Source organism: Sparus aurata, chromosome 4 (genome assembly GCF_900880675.1).
Source record: "Sparus aurata chromosome 4, fSpaAur1.1, whole genome shotgun sequence".
Classification (NCBI taxonomy): domain Eukaryota; kingdom Metazoa; phylum Chordata; class Actinopteri; order Spariformes; family Sparidae; genus Sparus; species Sparus aurata.
Genome location: NC_044190.1, coordinates 17,289,847 through 17,312,426, shown reverse-complemented (window position 1 = coordinate 17,312,426; position 22,580 = coordinate 17,289,847). Strand labels below are relative to the sequence as shown.

Genomic DNA, 22,580 nt, shown 5'->3' with positions numbered 1-22,580 from the left:
ATGCAGATACCGAAGAGGAGTGCTGACTGATGGATGCCCTCGTGGACAGAGGAGACACGAGAAGACGGAGCTGGACGGGAACTGGTCTAAAGTTACAACTCTTCTACCAGAGAGCCGCAGTTTTAGAAGTCGTCGCTGTTTCCTTTGTTTTTCTTCTTCTCCTTTTTTTTGTTTGTTTGTGATGACGATCCGAGTCCGAGCAGCACCAATGTTCCGTCAATGTGACTGATTGATCCAGTAGATGAACAGTAAAGATTAAGAGGATGACAAATAAGCATGCTGCTTACACAGCGCGTGGGGCTAATCCTAACCCCTCCACCCCCCGGGGCTCCCTTTTGAGGAGCTGCCACTGAGAAGCACCCACAGACAGTGACGGAGGGAGGACACACAACCTGTTGACTTGCAACAAGTGGGAGCTCTAGCTCATGGCAGGACCCCAACCCATCTGCATCTCCACACAGTAGAGGATCTGCAGGGAACCCGACCAACCATCTGGAGGCCTGACAGTGACACATTTCTGTCCCTCGCGAAAGGAACTTGAACTTTTTCTGTGTTTATCGTGGACAATAGACCTTAAAATATTCAAAACCCCAGAGAAGAGGACTAACAATTTGAAAAACAAAGTTTGTGATCTTCATTCAACACCACTCCAGGAGACATTTCTACTCTAAAAATGATGGAGGATCACCTGTCGAAGATGCCCATGATGTTGACCGCTTCCCCTACTGAGTCCTCTGGGAGCGGCGGGACTGAGAGCGGCGGGACTGACGACAGCAGAGGAGGTAAGAGTTTCACCTGGAGCGACAGGTGATGAAGCCCGAAAGAATATAAGAATAATAATGAGAAGAAGAATAAATATGAACCATAAATAGCTCCAAGCTTGCACAACTGCATTTCTTGAATACAGATATACTTAATTGAGGTAAACCAAGGCCAAAATAAATATTTTTATGCAACTGTAGGCAATGCTATCTGACTTTATGTATAATTAATGGGTTTATTTGGATAGATATCATAATGCCTACATCGTTTGTGTTAGTTGTTAATCTGCCTTTAGCCATTTATTGTTTTATTTTCATAATCATCTGCCAAATTAGATTTTCGGACCCAAACGGCTGTTGCAATATTGACTCTGGTGTTTTGTCAAACTGTTGAGCCGCATGCAGACTGAGCTGACAGTCCAGATGGCAGGCACATGTATGAAACAATACCAGACTACATGAATGGCACTAACTGACCTGCCTTGTGTGACCGTGTTTGACTCACAGCCAAGAGTCCGGCCCCGGGGAAAGCTCTGAGCCCAGCTCTGGTCTGCAAAGTGTGCGGAGACACCAGCAGCGGGAAACACTACGGCATCTACGCCTGCAACGGCTGCAGTGGCTTCTTCAAACGCAGCGTGAGGAGGAGGCTCATTTACAGGCAAGAGAAAGCTGACCCCATCCCATTAAAGCCAGTTAGTTTATGAGGTGCATCATGGGAAATAAAGGCAAATTGAAAGTGTGAGGGTTACAAAATGTTCTTTAAATTTAATTACTCCCAACAAATATGTTTTCTTTGTCAAATGACAACGAAAGCGTAGCCAACATGGGCAAAATTTTAAAGATGAGAAACTGCTCGGGTAGAGGTCAAATGATGCACTAAAAAACATGCAGAAAGTAACAGGTCACTTTGCATTTAAAATAAATACGTACGAATTTCAGATTTTTTTTCCACATCCTTAAATACGGTATTTTTGACATTTTTGAGTGGACTTTCCCTTTAAAGTTTTGTCTGTGGGTTAACAGGTGCCAGGCCGGTACAGGCATGTGTCCAGTAGACAAAGCTCATCGCAACCAGTGCCAGGCGTGTCGGCTGATGAAGTGCTTGCAGGCAGGCATGAATAAAGACGGTAAGTGTCTCTTAATACGTTTATTCAACATCAGATAATATGAAAGTCATTTATGGTTGCAACCTTTAATCAATTAATTCAACTTTAATCGCAAAACTTTTGGGAGACAATTTATTGTTTTCAGTCATTTCTTGAAGAAGAAAGTCTCTGATTCCAGCTTCTTAAATGTGGGCATAGTCTGGTGTCTTTGCTCATCTGTGACAGTAAAGAATTTCTGTTGGTTTACCTTTTAAAATTAAAATCCCTCATCATTTTCCTCACTGCAGCGGTGCAGAACGAACGTCAGCCCCGCAGCACAGCTCAGGTCCGTCTGGACTCCATTGACCTGGACCCTGAGAAGGAGCACCTGGCCACCACACGAGAGCCCACCTCCTCTTCCTCATTGTCTTCTTCCTCTTCCTCCTCCTCCTCCTCCTCCTCCACTGGGTCTGTCATCACATGGCCACACATCACCTCCTCCATGTCCGTCACCTCCTCGGTCACCCCCCAGTGCTGCATCAGTCCCCAGAACAACCACCGCTTCATGGCCAGCCTCATGACAGCCGAGACCTGTGCCAAGCTGGAGCCCGAGGACGGTGAGGAGAGTTTAATGTTTGAGAGCGAGGCTGCTGGCTGGACATTACACTCAGATGAGATAAACAAAGTGCTGCATCAATTTACTGTACAATTTTACCAAGCGTTTGTCAAAACTGTTTTTACATCCAAACCTGGGATGAAGTCATATCTCCATTTACTGATATGGCCTGGGTCACCATGAAGGCTGTTGCTAGGAAGAAACAGGAATTTCTTTGCAAAACAATCAGACATACAATCAATGATAACACACAATAAAAATAATAAAAATATGAAATAATGTACTAATTATAACCTGTGGTAAAAAAAAGATATTTCTATCAGTGGCCTTTTTGACAATGCTACAGTTAAGCCCTGTTCAGCATGTAACAGGTGGGCACAGTCATGTGAATATGCTCAAAGATAGCCTGCTAACAAGTTAAAATGTTAGCATGCATAAACTGTATGAACCAGATCCCAGGCCTGAAGCTGGTAGCAAAACATACAGATAAGTGTTTTCATCTGACCCGGCGCCCTCAATCCTGACCTCATCTTTCTTTTTTCAGTTGATGAGAACATCGACGTGACTAGCAATGAGCCGGAGCGAGCGTCCTCAGAGTACCACATGGCTCTGTACCCGTCCAGCTCTGAAAATGTCTACGAGACCTCGGCGAGGCTGCTCTTCATGTCAGTGAAGTGGACCAAAAACCTGCCGGTGTTTTCCAACCTGCCCTTCAGAGACCAGGTGAGACATACAGCATACTCTCACAGAATATGCTTGGAATTTACTTTATAGTTTGAATTACGACACTGGAGCAAAGGTTACATTTTGACTTTCAAACTTCTAAACAATGAAATCCCATCACAACAGGAAAATAAAAAATATTCTATGTACTAGAACAGAGCTGTAGGATAAAAAAAAATTAAAGAGAGTGTTTGATTTGATTTCGGGTTTAGTCTTTTGACCAAAAATTATATTTGTTTGAATAAAATAGTTTTTTAAATGTCATCATTTGGTTGTAATTTGATGACAAATATGTACTTCCTGCTAAGTCTTGTTTTTGGAGTGAAAATGTAGATTTTTTGTATTGGTAAAAGTTACACAGGTTGTATAGAAGTTAAAAAAATGAAAAATAATCAAATATGAAAAAAAGTAAGCTTGTGATACTTTTATCATTTTCTTGACTTAAAAGTAGTTAAATATTGTTTTTATTAATTGTAAAAACACAACTTTATGAGATACTAAATCATACAAATATATAGAAAAAAAAATAATTACAAAATAATGACAACTTTTAAATAAATTATATTTGTGCGATACTAAGTCCTCATTTTTTGTTACTGCTTGTCAAACTAAATCATATTTGTGATTACTTTATATAACTATTTAACAAATAAAAATGAATATGATCATTTATTTAAAAGTTATTCTTTGGTGGCACTTTCATAGTTTGTAACTTCTTTGACTGAACAGTGAAGCTGACAACAAAGCTCCAGTTGAAACACGTCAGTCACAGCTTTCATTTTACGACTCTTGTTGGTCTCCCTGCAGGTGATCCTGCTGGAGGAGGCGTGGAGTGAGCTCTTTCTGCTCTGTGCCATCCAGTGGTCTCTGCCTCTGGACAGCTGCCCGCTGCTCTCTCTGCCCGACCTCTGCCCCGGCATGCAGGGCAAAACCAGCTACACCAGCCTGGACCTGCGCCTCCTGCAGGAAGTCTTCAGCCGCTTCAAGGCACTCGCCGTAGATCCCACAGAATTCGCCTGCCTCAAGGCCATCGTGCTCTTCAAGCCAGGTGCGGCCAAAAACAAATGATCAACAACGGTCATTAAGGCTTCTGTTCGGTTTTACTATAATCTCATTATTGCCGTGTAAAGTTAGGATTCTAAGAGCCTGAAAAACCTCAACTCAGGTAAATCAAGTAAATATAAAACACAAAAAAATTATTAAACATACTCAGTTGAATAAAATATGTGGATTTTGTTACACATTTGGAAGATTTTAATTTAAGAACATATTTCATTAATAACAGAGTTGTTGCATGTATTTAACTCAACCACAGAGATATTATGAAGTGGTTTTAATAATCATGATTAGTGACATGAGAAATAATTCAGCTGTCAATATAAACGAGCGCAATTATGAAGAGAGTGAAATCATATTGAACAACTGTTTGTTTGAATTTATGTGACTCAAGTTGGTGTTTCCTCTCCTCCACAGAGACTCGTGGTTTGAAAGATCCAGAACAAGGAGAGAACCTGCAGGATCAGTCTCAAGTGATGCTGGCACAGCACATCCATTCACACTATCCCAGTCAGCCAGCCAGGTAACATCCTGACTCCTAACAGACGGCAAAATGATTTTATGTGCTTGTTTTGGATTTGTAACATGAGCCAAACTTACTCACAAAACATTTAAATTTCAAATTCCTGTTCCTATCAGCATTTATCAAGTAATAAGTGAATTATGTATTTTGTCAAAGTTCTACCAATTTAAAGACAAACTCACAGAGCTTTGGATTATAGAGTTTATATTTTGGGATTAAAGGGCACTACACTCCTCTTTTATGATGTAAAGGTCAATAGATTTCCGGAAAAACAAAAATGCATCAGAGAAAAAGCCAATTGCATAATCCAAGAGCAGCACCCGACAGAAAAAAAGATAATAAAGATAATATAAGAATGAAAAGGCCAAATAGACCAACACTGAAAAATAAAAACAATTAGACTTTAAGAAAATAAACAGTTCATTCAGGTTCATGAAAGTCACCAAGCAACAAATAAGCAGGCTGCAGAGCTGTATGCTTATGACTTAAAAAAAAAAAAAGGGAAAAAAAGATTTAAGGTCTGACCAGTTAAAATCACATGAAACACATGAAAAAACTCACTGCCTGAAGAAGCAATTATTAGTCCTGTGCAGTGAAAGCTATTGGCCAAGTTGCTACTACTTCCTTCGACCACTGACTGTAAAAGGAAAGGGGCGTGTGTCATGATAACTCCTCAACAGTGATGGCAAAACATCTAAATCGCCCCCTGGTGGCTGGCTGCAGTTCAGGCATTAAAACCCCTCCATCCCTATGTGAGCAGATGGGGCATGGGCCAGCTTAAAAGCTTAAAGTGCACTTTGAATACATTTTTCTCAAAGACAGTGTATGTCATTTAAGGTACAGTAGTTCTTATCATACGCAAGATGGCAGCGCCTCTTGTACAGTGAGAGAAAGTTGCAGAAGTCGTCCATCTTTATATACATCAAGGGCTTTGCTTCAACCCGTGTAAAAAATGACTCGTAGTCTGACTCGGAACTTAGCCCAAAAGACTATATTATAATAGCTGTTTGTTTTAAACCGTGTTAAAGCGTTTCCTCGAGTTCAATCTTGACCTGTAATTCTTTTCTGAATGTTAAGATGCAGGAAATTGTCTACGCATGCTGTACTATTTCCTGTTTGCATACAGAAGTTGACTTTGTTTCTGCGTCTTGTGTATTTTCAGGTTTGGAAAGCTGCTTCTTCTTCTTCCCTCTCTGCGTTTCGTGAATTCAGAGCGGATCGAGCTGCTGTTCTTCCACAGGACCATCGGAAACACTCCCATGGAGAAACTGTTGTGTGACATGTTCAAAAACTGAAACCATCATGCAGTCGTCAACGTTCTCCAGGTTTGGAGAGGTGATATTTGACAGATATTTGCTTTGTACTTCTGTATACATATCAGAGATTCTGCCGTGCGTGTTATTTTTGTAAAAAGCCACTTTATTATTTGTTCTCATCATCATGCTTGCTGTCTATTTGTATCATATTTAGACTTTGTTTTGTGTCTGAGGTGATTTACGGTCGCATTTCATCCGTCAGCATTTCATTATTTTTGTGTTTTTTGTGACAATGCATATCTTCGTTGGTGATAGATGGACTGTATATCTCTGCTGTCATTAATATGACTGTTTCATTCATGTTGTCATGCCTTGATGAAGTAAAAACTGCTTGAAAATGGTTTCGACTCTGTTTCTGAGTTTCACACTTCACAAGAGATAACGTAGCCTTCAGACTTTTGCTAAAAACGCATGATTTAAATGACCAAATGTGTAAAGAAAGGAAAAACACTGTGTATCAGTCCAACAGTGCCTCCCTCTGTCTGCTTTAACACACAAAACTCTCAGAACGCATATCCAACATTATCCCCAAGTAATGTCCCAAGCACTAAAAGGCAGACGGCAGTTGAACCACTTTGATGTGAGTCGGTTTTTAGTTGTTAGAAACAGTTTTTGCCCGTTTTGTTAGAAAGCTCTTTTCTCCTTTTTGATTATGTATTCTAATTACTGTTTGGAAGAAAAACATATTGACTTAAGGGCCTGTTAAAGGAGGAGTTCCTGTCTATGTGGAATAATTCTGCCCGGAGAGGTTCTGTGGTCATCTTGTTAGGACATGGATGGATACGGTAAAATATCGGGGTCAAACAAGAGGCGGTACTGAAGTTGTTTTTCTTTTTAAAAGTCGAATAATTCGTACATTTCATCGTTTCTGGTCTGAAAATTGGGCCAAGCAGCAAAGCAGCTTTTCTATTCCATTCAATCAGTGATGTGTCAAACGATGATACGAAGATCAGTTTCTGTTTTACAGGGCTTCAAATCTATTGGACAATGAATCCAAGGATGGGCGTTGCCTTAGTCAGTGTTCAAGTGGCATACCTCCACACACACCTCTCTTAAAGTAACAAAGTTGAGATTTGAAAAATGTGAAAAAGTACAAATAATCTACAAGCTATATTTATCTACAAGTGTGATACAAATGTTAAAAATACTGTACCTTTGACACATTTCATTCATTGATTGTTGTCTGTCAGACGCATGAATTTACTGCTTGCATTTGTTTCTTACAACAGTCCATACCTACAACTTATCCGATGATGTGAAACATCAGAAATGTGTCATTAAATTCATGTTTAATGGTCATTTGCACTTTGGAAGGCACTGAAAGTTTAGCTGAAAGATTCTTGGGTACATACGCTGTGAAATCTGACAGAGTGATTTCGCTTATTTTTTTAAATGAGAAATCTCATTACCTCAAAATTACCAAGCAGACAAATAATTTTAAATTTGTAAAACGTTTTAGCTTATACAACTTAAATCTGGTAGTCTACTTCACCTGGTAATTCTGAGGTAATTGGTTTCCTGACTTTTATTAATAAGGTGCATTGTGTAGTTTGAGGTAGGACATTTTTATCAGATGAGAAATATCTTCATTGACTCCTTTTTATGCTGAAAAAACTGACTAAACAAACTGACCAAACTGACAACACAATTTCACAGTGTAGGTAGGTACAGCTGAGGTTTGAGCTACATCCTAGAATCAGCATGCTAACATGCTCTCACTAACAATGCTAGCTATAAAAAAACCAAAAAAACAATGCTAGCTGGTAAAATGATTATCAAGGTCATCATGTCAGTCACTGACCGTATAAAAAACAGACAGACCCTCCAGGTCGGAAAGATGGAGCTAATGCCAAAGTGCCTTAAACGTGTTTTTCCAAATGGCCAGCAGAGGGTAACTTCCCTGGTTTAATGGAAAGTCTTGATTGTTTGTAAGCTTATGAGAAAATGATTCTGAATCAAATGAAAATTCTCACTTGACTTACACTAGTAAACAGTTTAAATAGGTTTAGGGACCTAATGAACATTTTAAAATCTACAAATGGGATTTTTTATAAATTATGATCTCATTCAAAGTGAAATAGATTGATAAACAGGATATAGGTTTTGTTTAGTTTTCTTCTGCTTTATCCATGCAGGTCGCGGGTGATGTTACCGCTTTTATACCACCTTTTTTTTTTTTTTTCAAGGTGGAGCAGGGGTACTGGGGCCAAATCCAGTGACTCTATGGGCGAAGGCCAGGGTACTCACTGGATGAGTCGCCAGCTCATCGCAGGGCCCTTACTGATGGCAGTGGCTGCCATGAAGGTGCCAACTGCACATCAGTTGGGTTCAGCATTTTGCTCAAGGATGCTTCGGCATGTAACTCAGTCCCACCCCGGGGAGCCAGGGATTCGAACCAGCGACCTTCTAGTCACTAGTCCTCAGCTCTACCCACTGAGCTACAGCCGCCCCAGGATATAGGTTGTGACTGACTAATTCGCACCATGGTGTGTCCTCGGGCTCTCAGATCAGTTCCAATCAGAAAGTAAATTGAATAAAAACTGCAGTAAAAGAAAAAAACACTAACAAAAGCTCTGTCCGTCCATTGTCTTCTTTGGGATGCACTGGGTTGACATCGGATCATTTTACAGCAAAAAACAGGAAGTATGCAGCGTTCTTTAGGAGGAATAAAGAGAAACATTTCTGCTGCTGATGATGATAAATGAAAATGACATGAACTCCTTTAACGCTTTATGGCTTCATTTGTTCACGGTAAATGTGTGAAATATTACCATTAACATGGCACTTTATGTATAAAATATCCAGTGAGACTTCCTTAAGACACCTATAGAGTGACAGTATAAATGTATTCATTGGTATAAAGTGTTCTCTGCTTTGAAGTGAGATGGTGGTTGTAGCTGAAGCGAGTGTTGGTACCTCAGCCAAATGTCACTTTGATAAGAAATGTCACTCAGTATTACTTTACCTTCTGATTCAAACACACGGAAAACATCAGAGGAGCATGGCTGGACGCGGGGAGTGGACTCAATAAACACATATTTTAGTTTCATAAGAAGGTGCTGCAACTGAAATATATACAATAGAATTATGGATATGAAAAAGAAAAGAAAAGGAAAATTATCTTAAGATTCACAATGAGTTTTAATACAAGAGTTTGATGAGGCAAGAAGAACAGATCCAGATGATTTGTTTAACACTACAGTACATCATTTGTGGCACGTGTGTGTTGAAATAGCCGCGGCTGAGCGCTGTGTGTCCCGTGCAAGGTCGTTAGACGCCCACACGGTCAGTAAATCCTGGGATCAGATCAGCTGGTCCTCCGCGACCTCTGTCATATGAGTGAGCTCACAGACCCAGATTAAGAAACTTTGAACTCTCGAAGACGGGGAAAGTGTGAAAAAAAACAAAACAAAACAAAAAACGTCCAGTGGCTGAAAACATATCTTGAAATTATCTGCAGAAAATTAAAACAGGAGAAGATTTAAGTGGAACACTGAGTCCATCTTCCTGCTCCAGCCTGGTGTGGGATCTGTGTTCATCCTCCCGTTGTTCTTCATGTATCATGAAAATAAAGCACAAGCTTGAGCAATTCTGAAATGAGGCTTTAACTCACGTGTCAAACGATCATGTTCTCGTTTTGGCCTTTCCTAAGCTCTGTTCACACAAAGGTTTGCCCTGTTTAAATGTGAAATTTTCATCTTATTATAAGATTAGACTCTTGAGTAACAGGCAGAGGGAGGCAAACAGGTTCACGTTGCATTGAAAAACTGACGTTTCAAAGCTCAACAAGAAATCGAAGAAGAAGAGTTCCTTTATTTCGCCTTGACATTAAATTGCATCAGACATCGAAACTGTTATGACACGAAGGAAATCAGCGATATATTGTTTACATTTATGGATCGAGAGGAATGTACATGCAGGCACAGTCGTAACAAGTCAGACGTAACAGAGGTCGAATTTTAGTTGGAACAAATCCACCAAATCCTCCTTTGGCTTACTATTTCACACAAAGCTGCAAATAGTGATAATCTTCATGATTGATGTGCTGATTATTGACAAGATCGAATTAACTGATGGTTTGGTAGGTAAAACTGAACAGAAAATAAGAGAGAGCTGCCGGCAGGATAGAGGCCAAAGTGACAGGGTTTAAAAGATTAACCATCATATCAGGGAGAAACAGTATCGCTTCAAGGAGCACCAGAGGTCACCTCAGGTCAGTTTCTTCCTCCACCTCTCCTCTTGTTCACCGTACTGTTGAAACTCTCCCTCTCTCCTCTCACTCCCCTCTGTGCAGCTGTTAATCTGCTGTGTTTGAGCTCTCTGTTGGACTGGAATGTGTCTGGGTGTTTGGGCCAAGCTGTCCCGACAGGTTACTGCAGCAGCAGCAGCAGCTGATCACTGAGCGAGGGTACCTGACTGGAGGAGGATCTGGAGTCCTCTGGATCTTTGATCATCCTGCTTCACCCGTTTAACTCGACTTAACTGCTGCGATGAATCACACCAAGGTCGAATTTGAGCCTTTTGAATATTCCTACTATGACTATTCAGACTGGTACTCAAACAACGCAGAGCCAACCAAACCACCCAAAGAGTGAGTGTTTAACCCCTCTGGAGATGATTTCATGTTTAAGTCTGTAGGAAAAAAAAGAAAATGTGATTTTTATTTCATTTTGATCCGTTGATTGCTATTGTTAAGTAATGATGTACAAATGCAGTATAGGGATTTATTATTAGATGGCTGGTGATTGCACTGGTGATTGTGCTTAATTTGAGCAAGCAGTTCAGTTTCCAATCAAACAATAACAAGTTGTTTAACTTGAGCTATCATGAAACATTTAAATCAAGATTAATCCAATAAAACATTACTTTTTAACTAAACAGTTTTAAAAGTATTTCTTTGTCTTCTGTTGCGCAAATACTTGCATTTTTGTCTTTTAATCATTTTTTCAATGTGGTTGCCTTTTTACAGAGTTATTTTACCATGTGACCCCACAGTGGACGACAAGCTCTTCCACATATGCATGCTGTCAATATCTGTAAGTACGCTCAAGTTAAGAACATTTTGTTGACGTAGGTTAGATGGCTGGTTCCAAACCGCTCTGTCCTGCTTGTCTTTTGGTGTCAAGAAGTTTCCAGTGAATATGTCTGTATCCTTAGTTAAGTGCTTAAAATAGGAATTCAGCTCATGTTTGTCTAGTGGGTCACAGGAAAAGTCTCCCTTATTTATTCAAAGTTCAAAGTAAGAAAATTTGATTTCTATCGTAGAAAACAACTAGGTGGATTTTTAAAAATAGCCCAGGTAAAAAGCTCAGTCGGGCCAGTTGTGTCTAAGTGCCTGCTCACTCGACTGTGTGGCATCAGAACACCAAAAGTAAAATGGCGCAGGCCCGCATTTGTCGAATTTGGCTAAGTATTGAGTGTGTGAACTCATTTAGGCAGGGAATCAGTTTCTGATAGCGACATTTTGACCCGTGTACAGTCGCCTACAGAACCAATCACAATGTCTGTTTATAAAATAACCTCTACATCACACACTAGTTAATTAACCATTTGTCTTTTTTCATAATGTTATCTCAAAGTACTAAAGTATATATAGCCGACATATCATTCACCTAAAATGCACATTTGATGCTTTCATATCTAATTATAACAACACTTTCGCTAATGTTAAATTTGTGACCTAATTTCCTGTTGGGCCTCGGATTAAAGAAAATGACAGCTTGAGTTAACCTGAAAGTAGCAGTTAATCAGAGATGTCGCTGGTGGGTAGCCTATAGATATCAAAGACACTAGTAAAGAGGTGCAGTATATAAAACAGGCTAAGCACAGCTGAGACTTCAGCAAGGTCGGATCACGGTGTGTATATATCTTTCAACGTTACAGGTGCTGCTGAAAATTACAGAATGACACAACTCGGTCGATTTAAAATATCTCCTCAGTGCCAATCAACTGCTGGTTGTCTGCCAGGAAGTTGTTGTTAGCGTGACTTCACGGTGAATTGTGTGCCTTTGGTCCAATTCTGGGCACAGTCAAACAAATACTATAGGCTACAAAGGTGTGTTGAATTTGGGTGCAGGGTAACATAAATGAGTTTCTGCTCAAACTAAACTGCAATAACAAGAGGCTTTGTAAATTGCAAAAAATTTAACAAACATAAAAACTCTGCCCTTGCTAATCGTTTAGCTGTCAAGCTACGCAGCTAGCTAAAAGCACTTCCTGTAAGGGATGAAGACAGCGGTTGTCTTTACCAAGTCTTTACTATAAAAACATCTACATACATACTAAATAGAAAATCAAATAGGGACTAAGGTATCTGGACTCCTTAAAGTAGCCTATATACTAACTGTCAAATATTTAGCCTAAGCTAACATACAAATGTCCACAAGTGTAAAAGTGAAGAGAAAAATACAGCACTGTGATCCCAGCATCAACAATACGCCTGCTTAGAAGGCTGTATTAGCTACACATTAGCTTACACAGCTAGCATAGTGACTAGCTTGGTAACTAGCTGATCTCAGAAAAAAATTCTGGTTAGCCCAACAAATCATTTGTATTTGCAGGAGAATGAAAAACATGTTTGTGAACATTTGCTGAGTCACAGATATCACAAAATGGCGGACAACAGTTAACAATGTCAGATAAACTGCTGTGGAACTGTACATTGTTAGAGCAAAGGAATGTTTGACTGAAAATGGTGTCTTTGTTTCAGGCAGATGATCAGTTTAATGATGTCTGCTGTCATGTGGTCCTCATACAATTAGCCTACAAGGAAAGGCCACTTTACCTCAGAAAGGCCTCATACTGTACACAGAATGAAGACCTCCCCGAGTTCCTTGTTCAGTCAATAATGTGTAATAAACTGTGACAGTTGGGTCGCTGCTGCTGATCAGAAATAACAAGATGTTGTAGTCTGAAGTCTCTGCAAAATGAGGTTTTATATCGAGTTGCCCTGTCAGTCAAGATCTATTATTCAATTGCCTCTACAAAGCTGCTTTGCTTTGTTATTTCAAGTTGCGTAGGTTTAATGAGATGAACAGCATTAGTTAAAAATAAACACAACCGATGTTCACGTTTTGTGGCATAAGGAGGGACCGTACAGTCGTCACGGACGTTGTTGAAGCAAAGCAGAAATTGACAGAACATCTGCTGACTAGCTGACAAAATTCCTAAATGTAAGGCTAGCAGTTCTTTAGGTTCAGCACAGTTTGCTTTCAGATTCAAGTTTAACTAGACTTTCTTCTAATGTCAGTGACATTCATTTCGGACAATTTGTTATTTACTCTGCTACACACACTGAATCACAAAAAAACCTTTTCAAATCAGGTTCAATGAGATTTCCCTCAAGATCTGAGCAGAAAACACAAATAACCGAATCTTAAATCAGTTGAAAACAAGCAGAACCTTGTTTGCGTCAAACAGAGTAATGAGACCTGTTAAACAGAGACTTTTCTTTGACAAAATAAAGCTTTTGATCCCAGAGCTTTGAAACCACACGGCACAGTGTGGTTTCAAATGCTGCTGAAAAAAGACAATCATATTCCCTCATCCAGTTTGCTCCGATATGTAGGCTTCTGTGCAAAGATATGCTGATCTAATATTAACATGAAAGTGTTGTATCGTCTGAGGCGTAACAGAAGTCCTGATGTATCTTGTCTTTCTTTGCAGCTGGTGATCATGTTAATCCTAGCAGTTCTCTCCAGGAAAAACAAATTCTGCCAAGGGTTTACGAGAGGATCCTCCAGTATCTTCAGGTGAATTTGAGAAGTCTGTGAGAATAAGTTGACAGATGGTATGTTACACTGCAGGTTTGTCTAGTGTTATCTAAGTGGTCTTGTATGATCTCACAGCCCAGCCAACTTCCTGGACCAGACTCAGGGCAAAGGTGTGGTCATGGCTGTTTTTGGACTGGTGTTCAGCAAGCTGGCACTGCTGGTGATCGCTCCGGACCCCCTGCCTTTCTGCAAAGACACTCCAGCAGACATCAAAGGTGGACGTTTGTAGGATTCATTCGTGTGTAATGAAGAGTGACGCTGCATCTATGTATACATATGTCTCGATGCTATCTTGAAATGAATGATGGCTCGCGTCGGAGATTAATTCCATCTTTTGTCTCTTGTTTTTCAGAGTACATGAAGATAATCGCCATCTTCTACTATCCAGTCCTGTTTTATCCTCTGTTGGCCTGCAGCACTCTGCAGCACAAGGCAGGCTACGTGTTCGGGACGCTCCTCTCGTTCAGTCACTTTGGGATCCTGCTGTGGCAGAAGTTCGACTGTCCAAAGACCCCGGAGGTGAGACACCAATGACATTGTAGTATTCTGCATTGGGAACATGGACTCTCGCAGTATGCTAGGGTTGCAACGCTTTGAGATTTTCATGGTATGAAAGTTTCTTTGGAGGGATTTTTAGGTGTGTTGATCCTTTAAAGGCTGAATTAATTTTACCTTCCTCCTCACAGATCTATAAGTTCTACGCTCTGCTCGGGAGTCTGCCTCAGCTGGCCTGCCTTGCTTACCTCTGTGTCCAGTTTATTTTACTGTTTGTTAAAGGACCAAAGACTGACGAGGTGAGGCATCGGCATTCAGACAACACACCGATGAAACAGCATTTAACATCTTATTTGTGATATGTGTGTAAATAGCAACATGTAAATAACTCTCAGGCTGTCTTTGGTGAGGCTGACGAACAGGAAGCATGAATTTCAACTATGTAAAACATAACCATGATTACTGTAAGCAGCTTGTGCAGAATAGAGAGGGTTTAACTCAGCGGAGCAGATTATGACGACGGAGGTGATATTTTTTTCTCCCCTTTCAAACATGATAATACAACAGAGTTTTTGTTCTAACAGCAGATTTAGTCCGTCTTAACGAAAACCAACACTTTTAGTCACTAAGCTTTGAAACTTGTGCATTACCTTGAGATTTTCATGTATTCTTATTCATTCTTGTTATGAAGGATGTTGTAGCTCATCCATTGAGGAGAGCAGTTTGCTTCGATTGAAGCTCACAGTTTTATTTTCAAGGAATGAGTCATCTCAAAAGAAAGAGAAATGTTTTAGTCTCCTTGAATCGAGGTTGAACCTGCAACGATCAGCGAAATTGAATCCATAACCTTCTGGTAGATCCTGTCATTTAGTGACTCACCGGCCTGAATGTTTTGCTCGCAGGACCTTGACAGCAGCTACTACAACAACTATGTGAAGCTACTTCTCAAGAAAAGGTCCTCAACTGCCAGGTGAATTGAGATCATGTTTTTTTTGTTTTATTATAACACATCACATCGACAAATTCAGGCACAAGATGTCAATAAAGAAAAAGTAGGGCAAAAACATCAACTGTTATAATTATGATTATCAGTATTAATTATTAGTGCCCATAAGAAAAGTGTATTCTTATAAAAAAGTGGGAGGTTAAGGAGCTTTTTCATGGATGGCCAAATGAGGCTGTGTTTGAAGGTGGGGCGTCAGGGATATTTAGGTTTGTTGTGAAATCTGATATTCCAGGGTATAATTGGCCGTTTTTGACTATTTTTGATTTTGCCATTATATTTCACCTTAAAAACTATTTACTTGGTGTCATTATTTTCAGCACAACCTCACATGTGTGACTGTACAGTTATTTTTTTATTTTGACATACTGTATTAACACAATGGACCTAAAATCACAAAAAAAACCCCATCAAATCCGAGTAGAAAAAGTTAGATTTTTTTACTGTGAAAACCACAAATATGTTTAACAAAACTTTTTTTTTTTTTTTACTTATAATGCAAAAAAATAAATTGTTGTTTGCTAAATTTGTGCATACATTTTAAACATTTACGAAGTTATATGTAACTATTTACATTTAAATGCAGGCAATGCTCAGGTCTGCCTGTGCTCCTTCCAGCTGAATTAAGAGCTGCACTGTCTGCTCCACATTCAGCTTCTCCTCATTCTGACTCATTAAACAAAAAACCGACTCCACTACACACTAAACACACTACATAACACACTAACTATACACTCCAAACAGCTAAATGTCACAAATCTCTCAACTCTAAATATCGCTGTCTATACACCGACCGTCGTTGCCTGTCAATCATCCGCCTACGTCCCTCCCACAACTTCCTGTTCCTCAACAACCAAACTTGCTGCTTGGACACTTTCGTGACAAAAGCCCGTTTTTACCGTTTCTTCCTGCACCAGACACAAAGCAAACGTGACGGCAATGTTCGCGAAAAAGCGTGGCGGACATTATTTACCCTAGGTCCGGTTTTGGACGTGCCGATGCGTCCGGTCCGTCGCCTCGGGAGGTGGGCCGTGTAGCTAGCGGCATCCACAGATTCCGATTCCACTTTGTTGTCCGCACGTCTCCGGATCTCCTCAGACCCGAACAGACTCGGTCCGGACTCGTTTAATCTCATTAATCCACAGCAGTCAGTTTAGATGCACAGAACGGAACAGAACGGGACAGAACCACCGGCAAAATCCTGATCCAGCTCGCGCCGCTGCAGGTATAAATCCGCTTGTTTCTTCAGGTATGTCGTGGGCTTGAGCTCTGCAGTGATTGGCTCTGGTGCGCACGTGGCCACGGTGTGCAGTGATTGGCTCTGGTGCGCACGTGACTGTGGTGGCTCTGGTGGACAGTGCTCGGCGGAATTTGTAAAGCATTTATGAAATAATTTATTCACGGTATCATTGCAGTCCAAACAAATGCTTAGATGCACACCACTGAACCACGCAGCAGCCATGATGGAAGGCTCAGGTCAGTGTGATCCTGATCCGCAGAGATATTTGACTCACAGAAACACACACACACACACAGACACACACAGACAGACAGAGATTCCTTGCTTTTATAGAGAGATACCTCTTAAGATTGCAAAGAAAAAATTCAGATTCACCTAAATGGTTAACAGACTCAATGTAATTATAAAATGTAACAATAAACATTTAAATGATCAATGAAATAAATTATACGCACTGAATTTTGTAAATTAACAGTTAACTTAATTGTTTACTTTCTTCAATGAGCCAAACGATCAACTAGTTTTCTCCAGCCTCATCTTTACAAAATCAAGAAAGACTCTAGGTAATGATAGGATTCCATTCAACTACCAAGACTGGGGTGTCACTATGCATAGTTAAGTACTGTACTTTTGGAGTAAGAGTAGTTGAGTATTTTGTTTTTCCAATTTTCTACGACATTAAGGAAGTCTATATTTTTTTTAAGTGTATTCAGTTAATTTGCAGAATGAGAGTTTACTTTCAACAGGAAGGAAGCACGTTGAAAAAAAATCCCTGGTGTGGAATAAAAAAAGTATAAAATAAAATAATATATATTTTTCTTTATCTAGCTCTTCATCTACAGACAAACCAACGCTGGCAGAGAGAATACTGGAGGTGCCTAAGAGTTATATTTATATACCAGAAAAAGGTTTGTGCACTCAAGTATAGATTTCAATATTTCATTTGTGAGTTTATGTCACAGTTGAGGAGCTTATCTTAATGTTTTAGTCTTTAAAGCAAATCTTTGAAGTGATGTGACTGAAATGAGGTCCACTGACTCTTAGTTTTGTCTTTCAGTGTTTCGTTATCCAGTAAAGCTGGCTGTGTCAGCGTTTGTTGCCTTTGTGGCGATCTATCATGTAAGTCTTCAGACCCTTGTCATGGCCTTTCACCTCTTGAATCCGATTAACATTGTCTTTGTGTAGCATAAATTCATGATGTGTTCACTTTTCAGACAGCGCTGTTGTTAATCGTCCTGGTGGTCCCCACCCTCCATATTGTTCGTGCTGGTATTGATGAAAACATTGCCTTCCTGTTAATGGGGTTTGGGATCATCCTGTCAGATGACAGGATGGAGGTCGTCAGAATTGTGACCTTCTATACGTGGCTGCTGGAGGGTATGTGTCGGCTACTTTTTCGGCTTTAAAACAAAATCTAGGAGTGTACCATCATAAAATAAACTACTAATTTCACTTTTCTTTTCCACTATGTCATTTGTAAGTGTGCTACCTCTGTGCGATGACCATGTCTCTTCTGGTCAGTCTCATCATGCTCATGAGGTCGATGATACTTCACAGGTACGAACACTGAAACCCCAAACAGGGGAGTCACTGTTAACTGAAAGAAACGGAATCAGCTCACTTATTTTGGCCACTTGGGGGCAGTACAACAGGCTATAAACACACTATGGACATATTATCACTTTACAAAGCTGATATGGTGAACATGTTAGCAAACAGCTGCCTATTTACACACCCTGTAGACACAGACAACATTTAAAAAAAATAGCTACGGATTAAATGTTAAACTGCTATTTTGGTAAATGTGAAAGTCCCTTTTACAAATAGAACTGAACATATCTGATATTAATATTTACTTGAGTAGTAAAACTCATTTTCTGGAAATGAATATACTTATGTAAAAAGTACAAGTAAAAGTAAAACATATATATATATATATATTTACATACTGACCTGAAATTCAACATTTTAGTGGACATTTGATGATTAAATTTAGTTTATTATTTATCTGATTGCCAGTAAAATAAATCAATTTTAAGATGCGCTGCGTTCGCTCGGATAAAACATCTGCAAAGTCCACTCAAGTGTTGGAAACAGCCGGTCATCTCACTTGTTCTGATAAAGTCCTGTTTCCACTGTCTTTTTTATTTTTACCAGGTCAAACCTTAAAGGACTGTATAAGGGCGACATCTACAGCATTTATAACAGCAAGAAGACCATCAGTCCATCTAAACCTGGTGTTGTCTGCTGGATGGGCTTGACAGGATACCAGGCTGCGATCGTCTGCCTCGGTACGCAGCAAAATACTCACTCGATCTAACTTTAGTTCAGAAACGTTATGTTAATATTCTGTATTTTTCTCACTGCCAACAAATCTGATGAAGAAACAAACAGCAACACTGAAAATATCTTACCTTCAATATTTCTTAGAGGGCTCAGTCAGAAGGATGCTGTATGAAGCCATGCTTTCTTGTCCAAAACTATAAAAAACACATTAGCTGAGACAAACTGTTGTCCTGGGTGACATGTTTCTTGATTAAAATGAACACAGGCACAGTTTATTGTGACTCCGTCTCACATGCACCATCCTGCAGCCCCGCTAGAGCAGTGAATTAGACAGCGGATGTGGATTAATCCACCGCTGAAAATAGTCCAAAACAAATGCACTTTTCTTTTGTCATTTTAAAGTCGAAATTAGATCAGCCAAACTGTTTTATTCTTCAGGATGGTTTCAACAAACAGTGAAGACACTTTGGACTTTTGCCTCTTCATAGGATTTGTTGACATTAGTAAAAATATGGCCTTATCCTAATAATGCTACAAGTGAAGAGTGTGTGTGAGTTTAATTACCATTTGAAAATGTGTTGACAATGTCCTGTGTCTTTGTTGTATTGACAGGAATGGCTATTCAGACTGTTGTGTTCTTCATCTGCTTCCTGTTCCTGGTGTTTCTGATCATTATCCCCATTTTTTACGGTCGTAATCTCATCGTCTTTGAAATCGCGGGAAAGGCATGGTGAGTCACCAAACTTTTTTGAAAAAAACTATTAAAATTTAGTGATTAGTTACCACACAGATATTATAATTATATATTCTTTTCATTTTCCATGTTTGTGATGTGTCAGGCCGGGCTGGGTCACTCTGCTGCTGGTCACTGTGCTTCAACACGTTGCTGCGAAGTTTGCTTTCATCAAAAAAGAAGCTGGAACAAGAGACTTGAACAACAGGTACGTGACACCTGGTCCAGTTTAATATATCATAGTACAGTGTGTTGATCAGCCAAAGTCCCAAATTAAAAGGGATTATTGTAAGAATCTTATATTATGTTATGGGTTTTTTGGGGCTGCTCATCAGAACAAGATGAAATTCTTGTGTTGTGCTCCAGCTGTTTACTCAATTTATGCTCTTTTACAGCATAAACAGTTAAAAAAAAGTAGATATCAATCAATAGAATCTCCAACTCTGCTACTTAACCCTCAAAGTCAGAGACGGCCACCTGAGGCTAAAAAATAGCTATTGTTTTAAAATGTTTAACAACTTTTGAACCACTAATCCTGTTTGCATGCTTTAAAAGAGTCATGTAAAGTGAAGTGTTTCAGCTTTTCAATGGATAACACGTCTCGTTAGGGTATTCAGGGACTCCGTAATGAACATTATTACAACATCATATGCTGCACTGATCAATCAAGGAAAACTTGTTACACAGTTTCCCTCTTGGATAAGGGGTAATAATTTGCTAAAACACCCATGAGATTCTTCTGTTGATGTGCAGAGAGAGTCTGTTTCTCCTGACCTACCTGCTGTTCCTGATCAACACTCTGGTCGGCCTGATCATCTCAATATGGAGAATGGTGATAACAGCGCTGTACAACATCATCCATCTTGGTCGCATTGACATCAGCCTGCTGCACCGTACTGCAGAGTCCTACGATCCAGGTTTAATGATTTATTGTTTTTTAACAGTCTTTGGACAAACATTTGATTCTGTGGCATTGAGGAATGAGATGAGTCAATCTTTAGGCGAACAGTAGAAGTTTTTCTCTTCACAGGTGTTTTGTTGATTATAATAAAAGGGTAAAACTTGAGAATTTGAAGATATTTTCTGATCATGATCTCAGTCTGACTTTAGAAATGCCCTGTGACCTTTGACCCCATCCAGCCTATAGTTACTACATCAACTCCCTGAAAGTGGAGGTCAGCCAGTCTCACCCGGTGATGAAGGCTTTCTGTGGGCTGCTGCTGGACATGATGGTCGAGGGCGGCCGAGTCGGACAGAAAATAAGGGACGCAGAGGAAGGTAGAGACCCTAAACCACAACCACCCACACACACACACAAAACAGATCCTCACATACATGCAACCCCTCAGTATGGTGTCTCGTTCTGCCCTGACAGCCTGCTCCTCCATGCTTTCAGGGATTCAGGAGAATCGGCCGAGCAAGGCTACCAGCCGTCGAAGGATCCATTCTCGCTGGCAGCTGCTGTACACTCTGGTCAACAACCCGTCACTGCTGGGCTCCAGGAAGCACTTCCAGACACTGAAGACCTCCGAGAGCGTCCTGAATGGGACCCCCAACCACAGCTCCAAGAAAGGCAGCAACAAGGAGGCCAGCAAAGCAGCTGCTGAGCCAGTCCAGTCCACTGAGACCCCAACAAACCAAGATAAAACTGACTGAGATCCCTGATCTATGTAGTGTGGATGGCAGTGTACTCGAAACAAAATTCTATTTAAAAAGAAGCATCACAGGAAATCTGTTTGGGTGTGTGAACATGTCAAATGTGATTCTGTTTAGAGTATACTGTCACTCTCACCGACATGATGCTAGATTTGTACACGGTGTGGATGATGGCACCAGAAAACATTAAAATGTCAGTCAGAAATGATCCAAGTCTTCATATTTGGATGATAAACTTAAAGCCACCAGCCTTCTTTTTTGTTGCCATGGTACAATGTATAAATTTGAGATGTGCTTCCGAGTAACATCCACATAAAAGAGATGACTCTCAACCCCCAACACTCAAGGGTCCCCAAGGACAGTGTAAATAAAAGACACGTATAAAATAAACTTGTGAGGAACAGGCACCACTTCCAAGAAAAGAAAAAAAAAATGTAACTACCAAAAATATGAGTGATAATGGAGGCTTCAAGTGCAGCATCCCCCACCTTTCTGTATGTGAATTCAACTTTCATTGCGCTCCGCTCGTGAAGCCAGTTTCATGATCACATATTGACATGAACAAAGTGCAGTGCCAGTTCTGATCAATGGCAGCATCAGAACCAGGATAGAGAGGTCATCGTCCAGTCCTGCCTCGGGTTGATGCTGCTACGTTGACACATGCTGGTTCTCAACACTTATTTAGTGCACCTTGCTCTTTATTTCTGAGTCAAACTATCAGATAGTCTTAGATGATGGAGGACAGAAATTAATTGACAGACCAAGATAGACAATTTCTCATTCAAAATCGAAACATGAAAAACTGAGAACATACTCCACTGTAAACTTTATACAGTGTTATATGATAACAATTACAAATATTACAATGTCATCTCTTGTCAGCATAACAATGTCTACTCAAATTTCAGCTTTGTAATTATCATGAGATGAATCATTTGAATTGAATCATATTGCATATTCTCACATCAACATGTTACAGTTTTCTGTCACCTAATGTATTTTCTGTTTGCTGTTTGAATGGCTATACGAATAAACAGTTTTCCTAACATTCGACAAGTGACTGCTGAGTTAGTAAGGGCTCAAATAGAAAATATGCCTATGCTGTTAAATTTGACATAACTTATGTCCCATTTCACAATGAAATAGAATAAAATGTATGAGTACATAAAAATGTATGAAGTATTTAATAGTCCTGTGATCATCATACTGGTTTCCAAGTGACTAATTTGATGCAATTTGTTTTAACCCCCCACCCCTCCCTTAAATCATCTTACTAATTATTGATTATTGTTGTTTTACCTTGTTATCATTAATT

At 39.9% G+C, this 22,580-nt stretch overlaps 2 protein-coding genes across 3 annotated transcripts; both read left to right on the top strand.

The window, feature by feature from the left end:
* Positions 1 to 279: 279 nt before the first annotated feature.
* On the top strand, positions 280 to 6,420 carry LOC115579947 (photoreceptor-specific nuclear receptor-like). Its single transcript, XM_030413721.1, has 8 exons — positions 280 to 782; positions 1,269 to 1,419; positions 1,785 to 1,888; positions 2,155 to 2,463; positions 3,007 to 3,185; positions 3,993 to 4,233; positions 4,659 to 4,764; positions 5,927 to 6,420. The coding sequence occupies exons 1-8, from the start codon at positions 674 to 676 to the stop codon at positions 6,057 to 6,059; spliced, it is 1,332 nt and encodes a 443-aa protein (XP_030269581.1). The 5' UTR covers positions 280 to 673; the 3' UTR covers positions 6,060 to 6,420.
* Positions 6,421 to 10,383: 3,963 nt separating this feature from the next.
* On the top strand, positions 10,384 to 22,316 carry LOC115580567 (receptor for retinol uptake stra6-like). Of its 2 annotated transcripts, none has more exons than XM_030415077.1 (17): positions 10,384 to 10,671; positions 11,050 to 11,116; positions 13,746 to 13,831; positions 13,928 to 14,067; positions 14,205 to 14,371; positions 14,539 to 14,646; positions 15,250 to 15,317; positions 17,419 to 17,498; positions 17,648 to 17,709; positions 17,805 to 17,967; positions 18,072 to 18,147; positions 18,748 to 18,881; positions 19,489 to 19,606; positions 19,716 to 19,817; positions 20,363 to 20,526; positions 20,750 to 20,887; positions 21,006 to 22,316. In XM_030415077.1, exons 1-17 carry the CDS (start codon positions 10,571 to 10,573, stop codon positions 21,263 to 21,265), a joined length of 2,034 nt encoding a protein of 677 aa, XP_030270937.1. In that variant the 5' UTR covers positions 10,384 to 10,570; the 3' UTR covers positions 21,266 to 22,316. The 2 variants fall into 2 exon arrangements, with proteins under 2 accessions (XP_030270937.1, XP_030270935.1); XM_030415075.1 differs by having other exon boundaries at positions 20,985 to 22,316.
* Positions 22,317 to 22,580: the final 264 nt, after the last annotated feature.